We start from the raw sequence: 13,936 nt of genomic DNA, 5'->3' as shown, positions 1-13,936 counted from the left end.
ACTAAGGAATGCCATATTTTCATCATTGTCATCACTATATTTCCTATTTACTTTGTTTAATCACTCCAAATAGCTTTACCTCATATCCAGGATCATCTAGTTGTACCTTTTTTGTACTACTAGACTTTTTCCTTTTTGTGCGACAGGGATGTATATTGTCCCCATTATTGTTCAGTACATATTCAGAGCACATTATGAACCTAGCGCTAACGGACATAGACGAGGAAATACTTATAAACAGAGAACGATTGAACAACATAAGATACGCTGATGATACTGTCATTTTTGCAGACAGTCTTAAAGGTCTGCAGACACTTGTCTCCAGGGTGGCAGAAGTAAGTAGCAGGTTTGGGCTTGATTTTAACATCAAAAAACCAAATACATGGTTATAAGCAAAAATAGGATACCACCTGGTCAATTACTAGTTAAACAACCTATAACACAAATCACCAACTTTTGTTATCTGGGTGCAAACTTAAATGAACAGTGGGACCAATCGACGGAAATTAAGATAAGGATCGAGAAGACAAGATCAGCTTTCGTCAAAATAAAAATATCTTTAACAGCCACGATATAAAATTGGAAATAAAAGTTCGTTTACTAAAATGCTACGTACTCTCCGTTCTTTTATATGGCGTGGAGTCATGGACCTTAACTGAAGCATCACTGAAGAGACTCGAAGCATTTGAGATGTGGTGCTATAGACGCATGTTGAGGATTTCTTGGATAGACAGAGTTACCAACGAGAAAGTACTACATAGAATGAGTAAAGAGCGCGAACTAGTCAACCATAAAACGTCGCAAACTAGAATACCTGGGTCATATAATGCGCAATGAACAACGATACAACCTACTTCGGACCATACTTCAAGGTAAAGTGCATGGGAAAAGAGGTCCAGGACGAAGAAGAATATCCTGGCTGCATAACCTGCGAAAATGGTTTAACTTAACCACTACCGGACTTTTCAGGGCAGCAGTCAACAAAGTCAGAATAGCCATGTTAGTGTCCAACATCCGTAACGGATAGGCACCATAAGAAGAAGACTTTTTCCATCGCTTATTAATATTACCCGTAAACTAAACCTATGTTTATCAGACACCAGTTTGATATAAAGTATAATTATAACAAAGATTTATAATAAAGATAATGCAGTTCCTTTTTATTATCTCTTGTCTTGTTTTATTAATGTTTTGTTAAAAGTACAAACAAATATGAGTTATAGTAATATATCGGCGTCTTATAAATATAATCCTTCAAAGCGAGTATTTATGTTTTCGAAAATAACATGGGTTATTTGCCGGACGCACCCACAATATTGAGAAATCGCATCGCAGTATGTAATGGGCTATTTTCATTTTGATGAACATCGATCACATTGACCTACTTCCAATTTGGTCTGCCGTGGTGTGGCGATCTTATAATCGAGTTGCAGACTTACCTTGATTCATACGATTTAAAGAATACGTATCGATAAAGAGCTATTCAGTAGTTTATATCGATTGTCGACGGAACATTTAAATTTTTCTTAAAATTTTACAAACATTTATGGTTTTTTAGTTTTGTGCATAGAATCCTTCAAACCTTTGTCGTAATTATATTACTCTTTTATAAAGATAAAATAAAACCTGAAGATTATTGAAAGTTATTGACTAATGAAATGATCAAAAGTATAAGTAGATGTAAATGGAGCAAGTAAAAGTTGAAAGCAGTTGAAAAAGCGTAAAAATCAAAATTGAAGTAATGAAAAATAAATATAGTTCTGAAGCTATTTTTTTGTGGCATTTTAAATCAGTTAGGTACTATTTTAATTTCAAAAATCCTCATAATACTATCTATCCCCACACCCCACATGTTAAGTATTTGGTCTTACATTTAGTTTACTCTCAATAAACACCCTAATTTTATATGTATGTTATTTAAAAACCTAAATGATGTATCCTCAATATGTTACAAGATTAATGTTCACTTATTCTAACATTTATACAAATTAACAAATAAAAAATGATCGCATTCACACGGTATTTTATATATAATTCTTTGTTCATTCTTGTTCAATGTTAGGTTTAGTTTGAGATAAAATAGATCTCAATGTTTTTGTGGTTTTAAATGTTCTTGATATGTTAAATTTATTTCCTATCCTATAGTAGAAAATCTATAGTGGCCCTATTGATCGACTCCATGAACTTCATGGACTTCTGGTCTTATTCATGACATTAAACAAACGTTTGACAGATAAAACGGAAAGAAATAGGAATTAGTTAAAAATGAGTTAACATGATAAAAGTGACACTAAAAAAACAGAGATTAAAATAAATGGAAACAAAACAGATAAATCATTGAGGGGGTGAAATAAGGGGATCCTATATCACTGTTGTTCAATATCCTTCTTGAAATTAGCCTCAAAGAAGCCGAAATCAACAGGACAGGACTTGTATGTCAACGAAAACACCAATGCATAGCATTTCCTGATGACGTAGTACTGATAGCCAAGATGCTGATACAAGTAAACAAGAATTAAAAGAAATACTAAAAGAAATACTACAAGCGATAATTATGGCTGGTAATCGTTGTATTTGTGCTCTTAACGAGTTATTAAGAGGTAAAAACATATATAAAAGGGCTAATATAAAAATATATACGTCAGTGATAAGACATATATCATTAAATGTCAGTAAAACATGGATGATGAACAAATCCGAACAAGTCATCTCCAAGTGTGGGAAAGAAATTATTTGGAGGACAGCTATGGAATGAAAGGAGTATTCTTTTCATTCTATAGCTATCCAAGGAGGATATAAAAGACCAAATATACAACTTCTTCTGCTTCTTTTGGTGCCGTACACTATGCAACGTGTTCATTCAGATTGTATTATGCATAAGGATCATGCGTTTGCTCTTCGTATTATTGTATTCATATCAGATATGCCGCACCAGTTTCTTTTATCTCCAAACCATGAGTGAGGTTTGCGGCACTATAAATATAGTGTATAACTAGAGAAGATGTATGAAGAGTCGAATATCGTAGGGATCATAAAATCACAAAGACTGAGACAGTTGGAACATATCCAAAGGACACCAAACACGAGATTACATAATAAAATACTAACGGGAATAGTAGGAGGAAAGAAGAAAAAAGGTAGCCGAAAACCAGATGGTTAATAAATAATTAAGCAGGAAACAAGAAAGGACGGAAAATACTAGAAAACCAAGCCATGGACCTTCTAGGGATGAAGTGGAAGTCTATCATCCACTGATGAGGAGGCCCTAAGGACTCTTTTGGACGCTCACTTTCCAAAGGGCAAGAATGATGGTACTGTGGATGGAACGAGAGCTTGCGCTGATTGAGTCCAGAATAGACGGGTGGACAGATGCCGAAATATAAGATAGGGCTTGCTCAGGCAGGAACCTCTATCTGCTCTGACAGTCAAGCAGCGCTTATGGCTTTGGAAGCGCCTAAAAGCTGGTTCTTGAGTGCAAGAGAGCATTTGCTGATGTTTCTCGGACTAATATTATGGGTTAATGTTAACTTGGTATGGGTACCGGAATACACACGCGTAGAAGGGAACGAACGGACTGACGTACTGACACGAAAGGGCTCATTTAATCTGAAGGTGGGACCCGAACCTGTGATTGGAGTGCCCTTCAGTAGTGGACGGGGTAGTCTCAAAAAGCTTCTCTCGTGGAGGTTCCAGAATTCCTAGGCAGTTATGGGGGTATGAGACAGGCTAGACTCCACATAGTAGGAATATCCAAAAGTCTTACAACCCAACTTCTTCTAGACCGTAGAATGTGCTCTCTGGTAGTCAGTATGCTTGCCGACCACTGTAGACTCAAGCGGCTCCTTCATCTGCTTGGATTGGCGGATAGCCCACGGTTCCATCTTTGTATTGAGGAGGAGGAAACCTCCTCATATGTCCTCTGGAAGTGCCTGGCACTAGCCTACTAGAGGTGACAGATCCTGGGTTCGATCCTTATGCAATCGAGCCAAATGAGGGAGTTATTCGTAAAGAGACATGTGGCTTTCTATGAGGCCACAAGGCTACTAAAGGATTATATGTTCAGAACGGCAGGAAGGGCTCAGACATAGAGCCCCTGCTGACTACTGCTGATATGGGAGCCCGGAACAGCCTGGACGCAAGAAACGTTGAAGAATAGGTCCCTACGGGCCTGGCCTAATTCGTATAATAGATGTGATACAATGGACCCATCTTAGGAGATTTAGGTGTCTAAATGGCTCATAAATTGGTCCTGCTCCGATCTACCATAACCATAACCATAATCTAGATCTCAATAATAATTGTAAAATACAGTTGAGATAAATCATATAAGAAGTAAATACGGCTTTAAATGTACAGTAATAAATTGAAACAAACTATATAATATAAAAATTATGAACATTAAACAAAATAAAATAAATAATTAACTATCTTCAGGTTGATCGTAGCTAATTAGTAATAAATTCTTTCTTCTATTACCGTATCCATTGCGTACGTTAGCTATTAACATTACTAGTCTTATTTTATTATCGATTAGTCTAAAAAGCTCTACAGATGTCAGGCCAAACCACTTGCATAGTTTCGTTTCTTTATATCCCATGAGTTTCTTTATATCGCTGAACTTCTTTTGTCATCCATCTTACCTTGAAGGACAAGCGATATTTGTTACGTCTCATCAAATGATCAAAGTATTCCAGCTTTCTCTTCTTCACTCTAAAAGTAATTTCTTGTTGCTTGCTGATTTTTCGCAACACTTTCTTATTAGTAATGTGATCTGTCCAGGATATTCAGAGAATTCGTCGATACAACTAAGTTTCAAAGGTTGATATCTTTTTCAATTGTTGTTCTGTCATGATCTATGAACAAATACCAATAATAGAACGAATTTTGCCAACAATGAAATTTGGTGTTAAGTATAATAAGTAGTGCTTCTCGGAATCCGAGTCGTAATCTCTTATTTGCATTGGTGTATGATTCTGGGGATTTATATTACTTTTAAAAGTATTGACCAAAGCAAACCACTCTTACCATCTTGTCTTACTATCAGCAACAAGAATATTATCTTTGAATCATTTCTTGATTTTGATGGTAAACAATGATTTTTTAAAAAAAGTTTTACGGGGTCGAATAAAACTTATCGCTCAAAACTGATTGCTTATAAAATAAATGATATCACTGTTTACCTAATCATGACATCATATCTTGTTTATAGTATTGACGTAAAGGGTTCTGCACAAAAAATTGCAGTTAAATTACTCCATAATTTGATATCCACACATTTTATAGAGTGGAGACTTAATATTACTATAATTTTAAATGTTACATAGAAAATTTAAAAAGTTAGTAAACATATTCGTATTTTTTTATTCATTGAATTAGTGTTCAGAATTTCAATATTTCCAATAATCTAATACGATTATTTTAACAATATGAATTACGTGAGAAATCTGTATCTTTATTAGATGGCATCAAAAACTTAACAAGTGTCAATGCAATATTCAATAATGTCTTTTCCTAATAGAATTTGTATAGGATGTCCACTTGAAATCTCCAGCTGATAATGATCACAGAATTGTGAGGAACCAGACTGACTTCGACACAATAAACAGAAAATATCGCAATAAGGTTGTATTCTGTAAACCTTATCTAGGACCAGACATTTTATTACACCACAACTTATTGCTGGCTCTTACTAAACTTCGACTGAAGAAAATAGTTAAAAATACTTCCAAGAGGTGTTGACGTACGGAAACTTATTAATACAGTATTCTCCACCACACTAAATAAAAGATCAAAGAACTCAAAAACATATGGGAAAGGAATAACACGCTGTAGAGATGGTAGGAAGATAAACTGTAAGAAACAACTATGAGTAAGAACGACGTTGCAAACACACAATTGAATGTCAACAATGTAGCTCTTCCAGTAGCTGAGACACTAATAACATACTTAGGATGGTCCTTAAATAAAGACTGGGATCACTGAAGAGAAATAAGAAATAAGAGAAGATAAGGCACATTCAATAAGATGCGTAAAGTGCTATGTTCTCTCCCTCAATATCCATACTTCAATAAGGATTCTGAGATGCTAGGTACTTTGGAACACAAACGTCGACTCTTACAGGCGCCCCAAGTAAACTCATAAATGCATTTAAGATGTGATACTATCAACGCTTGCTTAGAATCCTATGGATATATCATAATATCTCATGAAACCATCTTACAACGCGTCATCTGGCTAGTAACCACTCACTAGATTCTTGATGCTTTTTGTATAAACAATAGAAATAAATGATAAATATTGCTTGACAATACTATATTAATTCGGGCAACGAAAGATTGCTGCAAAAAATTAAAACCGGTATCGAATTACTGACAACTACAATATTGTAAACACAAAGTACCTAGCACATAATTTATTCAGGGAAAAGATACAGTGTAATACCTTCCTTGTCTGACTTTTTATAAAGAAAAATTCTAGTATAAAGGTGGACCAGGGATGCCAAAATTTTCTTTACTAAAGAATGAAGAGGCATGAAAAACATACCTAATCAGTTACTGTCATGTATTTAACGTATTTCAAGGACTTAAAAACAATCGTTTTTCGAAAATTGAAAAGTAATATTTCTTATATAACGAAGGTACAACTCTAGAAAAGATTTGTGTCTATACCAATATCTCTACGGCGCGCAGCGTAGTGATATTAGTAGGATTTGTAAGTACCCATTTGAAAGAGTATTGTAAAAGAAATACATTCTTCTGATGTTTGAAAAGAATGAGAGCTGACGTGAAATCATATTTGGTTGTAATATTAAATGTAGTTGTTGACGTTAGATGTCTCTTTTAAAAATCAAGGAGAATTCTGTAAGTGGGTAAGAAGATCACGGGATTCAATGAAGGCAAATATCATAAAGTCATTTAATTGGACTACGATTTTCAACCAGATGGATATAATTAAAAATTATTTGTGGAACAACCATTCAAAACTAGAAAAGTCACAAATCCATTTTATAGTTGGGATATACAGCCGGAAAAATGATTGATTACCCATGAAGGATCATATCAATCACTTATTTTGTATTTGCTGTCTTTTTCTATAAATAACAAATGTTTGTTATAGAAAAAGACCAAATACAAAATAAGTGATTGATATGATCGTTTATGGGTAATCTTTCATTTTTCCGACTATATATATTTTTAATGATCCGTTTTAACTAAATTTCTTCTATCGGTATTTTATACAGATGTATTAAGAATATTTTTTTTATTAACCAAAAAAAGTGTTTTTATTTGAACATAACTGATTTTAAATGATTGGCTTTGACATGTTTATGTTTGAATGGATGATAAAGTGGACATGTCTGGAATTTGAACGCTTTTTTGCTAGGAAATTAAAAAACACAAACGTTAATTGACATGTTCTTCAGCATCTGGGTTTTCAATTCCTATGCGTTAATTGAGCTGTTCCCTTAATAGCATGCCCTTATAAAACTTTAACACCGACAACGTTTGCCATTGAATGCTGTCACCTGTATTGAACTATTTTTATAGTGAAACTTTTAAATTATTTATAACTATCATACATTTTTACCAATTTCTTCACCACTCTAACTGCAGAATACATCTTTTCATATTCTTCTTTAGTTAAAACAGTACTTTTTTTAAGTAACCTTTAGGCTTTACCAAACACCCGATCAGCTGAGACCAGGAAGTCATTTAGTAACCAGAAGAATAATGTATGGATACTAAAGGCGTTCTTATTTGGTCCTGGACATCGATCACCAAGAAGGCGTACACGTTCAAAAGGCATATTCGAAATATTTACATAAGTCCATGTTTTCAGCAAGATAAAAGGCATTTATTCTTCTTAAAATATTCTTACTTGTACTTGAAGGTTTAGAAACAATAATTTTTTTTTTAGAATTGCAATTCATTAATATCTTTGTTCAACAAAAAATTGCAAATTACTGGAAAAGAAAGCATTTTTAGAAAAACCAAGAGAGAAAAAGTGAAGCGATTTGGTGAAATTGCTTTTTTTATTATAAGTTATTTATTAATAGCAATTGCCGGCCCATTTGGAAAAGTTACAGGAAGGAACTTTAAAAAATATATAGAATCGAATAAAAAAGGTTTGGTGCATTAGAAATGCAAAAAAAATTAGTCGGTATATTACGTTGCTAAGCGTCTTTTTAGGGATAAACTGCTCGCCTATAATTTTTGGGTGATATTTTAAGTGATATTAGTATTTACCTATTTTTGTTAGTTAGCTATCAATTTTTGTACATGAAAAGTCTCATGCATCTTATAATTAGTAAAATACGGTCTTGTCAATTTTGTATAAATCTAAATAAAGTTAATTTTTTTTTATTTTCAGATCCTTGGCATTGTCACTGTCGGAATCGTAGGTTACTATATCCATAGATATGGAAAATACGTCAACACACCCGAAATATTCTTCCTACTCATGGCTGTGACATTCCTTATAGGAACGTTCCTACTATTAACATCATGTTTGATATCCATTTCAACTGCATCTATCATCTCTAAAACAATATACGTAAGTTTTATATACATATATACAATTTGTGAGCAGTATAAAATAAATGCCTTTATATGAGTACCATACCAAGTATTGTTAACTGAAAACATAATATTATTTACTAATTTTATTGGAAATTAATTACAATTTCAGTTTAAAATATGTTTATTTTGATTATTTTGATTTTCACTTCGAAAATCATTTTCAAGATACAAATTTAAACTAAAATTGTGGTTGATTCCGAATAAAAATAGTAAATAGTAATAAAATGTACGAAAATGGATTCACAACCATATGAAGACGTAGTAAATTAATTATACTACATGTTAATACAGGGATGAGTGCCTTAAGAACCGACAAAATAACGCAAAAGATAGAAAACATACTGCGTTATGAAATAAAAACAGATGAAACTAGTAGAGGTGGGAAATTATTGATAGAAACCTATAATTTACATTACATTAAGGCTATCGATAGTTTTCCACCTTTAGAACCGACGTTTCCGACCTTAATGTGGTCGAACATTAACATTTTTTTAATTTCGCATAAAGTAAAAACTGATTGGAAAGCAATAAAGCAAATGTAAGTAAAAACAGTAATTCGTAGTAATTTTTTAAATCCAAAATTAAATTATTGATCAAGAATAATTTCTACTATGATGTGAGACATCCCATCTTCTTCTTATTTTTTCTTTCGAAAGTTGGCAATCCAAATGGCAATTGTAGCTCTGGAAATTGCTGCACGAAAGATTTCTGACTCTCTTATGTATGACTCATAATGACAACTCAGAAACATTTTAAATTAGAGGATTTTACAATGATATGGTCAGGTTTTTGAAGAATTTTCTTCTTTATTAGGTATACCCGTTTTTAGTTGTTAAGTTCAGCCCCTTTTTAGGTGTGTTCGTTAAAGTAGTTGTTTTTTCTATATTTAGGATGGCACTTTCGCTTTACGAGAGCATTATGAACACGTCGTATCAATGTTGCTAATGATTTTTTGCATATGTGTTTACGTTTTTAGGTATCTCTCTTTGCTATTACGACTTTTTTCTATCAATTTTTGAACTTCACTTGTTAATTGATTCCCTCGTGATGCTGTATAATATATATATATATATATATATATATATATATATATATATATATATATATATATATATATATATATATATATATATATATATCGGTTTCAAAACGTCTTGCGTCGTTGTCTGATGCCTAATTTCCACGAATTTCTATCATTCCATTGTTCTTCGGTCAAGTTTTGGGAGCTCATTGCCTTTGTTATTCCCTCCTTCCATGTTCTTTTTGGTCTTCCTCGCTTCTTACGATTTGGTGGTATCCATTTCATGGCGATTTTTGGTATTCTTGTTTCTGGCATTCTTTGAACATGGCCATACCATATAAGTTGTTTCCTTTCTATGTCTGTTGCCAGTGATCCATCTACCCCCATCCGATTCCTTATTTCATCGTTTCTATTTTCTTTTATTGCTTTCTGTTAGTCTCCATGTGTCTGTACCATAGGTTAAGCTGGTTTTTATGAGAGATTCATATATATTGTATTTTCGTCTTTTACCAATTTCTGAGCTCCAAAGAACTCCGTTAAGGCATCCAATTGTTCTACGGGCCTGGGTTATTCGTTTTCTAATTTCCCTATTGTCTGTGCCTGTGGTGTCGAAATCAATTCCTAGGTAGGTATATTCAGTGCAGAATGCAATTTCGGTTGTATCCATCTGAATGTTGGATAGTTCTGCGCCTATTGGGAGATATTTTGTTTTTTGTGTATTGAGTTCTAAACCCCACTTTTTGTATTCTTCCTGTAGTTTTCTTATCGTTGGCTATAAGGACTTGATCGTTTGCAAACTATAGGGTATATAGGCAAGTTTCTCCCAGGTCAATGCCCATTCCTCTGCACTTTCTCTTCCACTGATACAGTGCTTTCGCCACGTAGATTTTAAACAATGTGGGGGATATGCAACACCCCTGCCGGAGTCCCTTGTTTACAGGAAATTTTTTTGAAAGTCTATTTCCAATTTTTATTCCCGACGTTGATCCTTCATAAAGCTGTTTAAGGGCTTTAATTACTGTGTGGTTAATGTTTGTTTCCTGCAAAACTTTCCATAGCTTTTTAGCGGGTACAGTATCATAGGCCTTCTGAAGGTCTGTAAACATAAGGTGGGTTTCTTGGTTGGTACTTGATCTTTTTTCTATTATTTGTTTCAAAACAAACACATTATCGTTGCAGCTCCTTCCCGCTCTAAAGCCAGATTGTTCCTCTTCTTCTTGTTCGTTATATTCTTGTTCGATAATGTCTCGAAGTATCCTTCCATATAGGCGACTTAAGGTACTGGTTACTGATATACCTCGATAGTTTGAGCAGCCCAGTTTACTTCCCTTCTTATGTATAGATGATATGAAGGATACTTTCCACTCATGCGGGACTGGTGCATGGTTTAGATATTGGTTTATACACCAGGTTAATCGTTCAAACAGTTTGTTAGTGCCGCATTGGATTAGTTCTGCTGGAATTCCCTCCGGACCTGCAGCTCGACCATTTTTTAGTAGTTGTATCGTTTTTATGACAGTCCTCTCATCGATATTTATCGTTTCTCCCTGTATGTGTATTTCAGTTGGAGACATTTCTCTATATTCCTCTCTGTTTTCTATTAATAGATTTTCGTAATGTCGGATCCAGTTCTCTGTTGTTATTAATTGTATGTTTGTTTCTCTTTTTTCATTTGATTTAACTTTTGTCAGGAATTTCTACGTCTCTGAGCATTTTCTACCTTCCATATATGTGTCTATCTCTTTGCATTTTTTGTCCCACATTTCTCGTTTAGCTGTGTTTACTAGTTGTCGTGTTCTTCTTTTAATATCTTTGTATTCTTCTCTATCCAACTTCTGTTTTGTGTTTAGCCATTTGTGGTATGCTTTTTTCTTCCGAAGTACTAGTTCTTCAATTTCTTGATTCCACCAAAGTTTTTTACTAGCGGAATTAGTTTTTAGTCCAATGGCCTCCTCTGCTGCTTCTTTGATGCTACTCGTTATGTTTTCGTAAATTTGTTCTACTGACTGGTCTTCTATATAATGTAGCAACTTTTCGTCTAATCTGTGCTGGTATAGTTTTCTTGTGCTTTTGTGATAAGGCTGTTTAAGTTATATCATTTGTTCGTTATCATTTCTGTTTGTTGAGGTTCCTAATTAACGTTATTGTCCTTGTTAGATTTAAAAGGAAATACCATTTTTGTCCTAACTATATAGTGGTCGGAACCACACGTCGGTCCTCTAAGTACTCTTACATCATTCACTTTTAAGGTAGTGCTTTGTTTGACTATTACATAGTCAATGATCGATTTTAGATTCCTTGTATGTTGTACCCATGTGTATTTGTGAATATCCTTATGTTTATAGAAGCCGTTCATTATTCTCAGAGTATGACTCTGACACACTTGGATCAGCCTTTCTCCATTGTCATTCAGGTTTATTTCACCGTATGGACCGATCACCTCACTGTATATTCTTTGACCCACCCGGCTATTCAGATCGCCCAGTACTATCAGTTCTCGTGACTTTCCTATGTTGGTGATTATGTCGTGATTATGATGCTGTATAATACTTTGGAGTATTCTAAAGCTTAATTTTTTCAGAGAGTTTACTGGTTAGTTTCTTTTCATATAGAAACACTATTTCTTGTGCCAGTTTGTTAAGAAGATCCTTAATTTTTTCCCAGTTTGGATTTGCTAAGTGGATCTGTATCACTAATATTTTCGCCGGGTCATCAGTACATATATTTATATCTTTTATTCTACTTCTTAGCCTTCTATCGTCCAATTTTGGGCATAGGCCTCCCTTAACTCCTTCCATCGATCTCTGGGCACACTTAGTTTAAATTTGGTCTGGCTATTTTTTTAATGTCATGTACCCATCTCATCTGTGGTCTTCATCTTGGTCGTCTTCCTTTGTAGGGTCTCAAATATTGTATTGCCCTTTCTGTTGCGGCTAGTTTATCCATATTTGCTTTGGTTAGGGTCCAGGTTTGACATCCATATGTCATAACAGGAAAAATACACTAGTTGAACACTTTTATCCTTAATTATTAAGATATTTTGCGGTTCTTAAGTATCCAACTGAGTTTTTCAAATCCAATCCATGCCAGTTTTGCTTTTCTAGTGATTTCCTCAATTTGGTTCTCTGTGTCAAGTTTCAAAGAAGAATTTGACCTAGGTAGATATATTCGTGGACTTATTCTATCGTCTGTGGTAGATATTGGTAGCTGTCTGCAAATTTCTCCATCATAGTTTGTAGATCGGTGAATCATATTTCATATCCGTTAATATAAAAAACAGCAAAACACATTTTATGCCAGTGTAACATCCTGGCAAATGTGCGGTTCCCTGCACTAGGCGAAGAAAAGCCATCAGCAAAAGCTACATTTAAGGTTCAGCTCGAAGGTATTAGACTTTTTAAAGATGGTAAGGCTGGAGAGTGGAGAAGAATGCAAGCTAGGGCTACAGGACTACAATAGATCTGAAATGGTCGCAGTGGAATAGGCCAAAAGCCACCTCATTGAATATATCTATCTATTCGTTAATATAGGCCCAATTAACGATGAGGTATATCTATCACTAAATAGTAACCTCTCCTCCGCCACCATTTTCTGCCACTATTCCAAAGCCTTTGACTGCGTAAATCACGACATTCTATTAAAAAAATTAACTTTCTATGGAATTCGGGGTGTGTCTTTGAATTGGTTCAAAACTTACTTGGTAGGTTAGGAAACAATTGGTTAGAATAAAAGACACCGACTCTAGTCGTAAAGACATTGAGTGTGGAGTACCGCAAGGTTCAGTATTAGGTCTAATTCTTTTTTTACTTTTCATTAATGACATCACTTACTTGAAAATTAAAGGGAACATTTTTCTATTTGCTGATGATACCAGTATTACTTGGAGCAGCTCTAATATTTCAACGCTTTATTCAATTATAACCGCCGATTTGCTTATAATCAAGGCTTGGTCAGACTCCAACTTACTTAGCTTTAACGTGGATAAGACAGTAGCATTATCTTATAAAGGAGTCATTCAACCCTTGCTTTTGAATGAGAGCCAAATCAGTATCGTTAATTCCGTGAAATTTCTAGGTATTCTTATCGACAGCGATCTTAAATGGTTCTTGCATACTGACTCCTTAAGGAAGAAACTAGCCTCAGCTTGCTTTGCAATAAGATCTGTTTCGAAGGAACTAAATTTATCTTCTGTCAAAATGGCATATTTCTCATTGTTCGAGTTCCATCTTCGATATGGGCTTCCATTTTGGGGTTCTAGTGCAGCGGCCCAATTTGATACTATTTTTAAGCTGCAAAAAAGAGCAATTCGTTATCTATTTGGTCTCAAACAAACAAC

At 34.3% G+C, this 13,936-nt stretch overlaps 1 protein-coding gene across 2 annotated transcripts in view; it reads left to right on the top strand.

Moving 5' to 3' along the window:
• Nucleotides 1-13,936, top strand: part of LOC140445125 (uncharacterized) — a 79,625-nt gene that overhangs the window by 51,733 nt on the left and 13,956 nt on the right. For both annotated transcript variants that reach the window (XM_072536965.1, XM_072536966.1), the window contains exon 3: nucleotides 8,371-8,553. In XM_072536965.1, coding sequence (XP_072393066.1) covers nucleotides 8,371-8,553 — 183 coding nt within the window. The remainder of the gene's footprint in view (nucleotides 1-8,370; nucleotides 8,554-13,936) is intronic.

Source organism: Diabrotica undecimpunctata, chromosome 7 (genome assembly GCF_040954645.1).
Source record: "Diabrotica undecimpunctata isolate CICGRU chromosome 7, icDiaUnde3, whole genome shotgun sequence".
In the NCBI taxonomy this organism is placed as follows: Eukaryota; Metazoa; Arthropoda; class Insecta; order Coleoptera; family Chrysomelidae; genus Diabrotica; species Diabrotica undecimpunctata.
The sequence above is the reverse complement of the archived record's forward strand: the minus strand, read 5'-3'. Positions and strand labels throughout refer to the sequence as shown.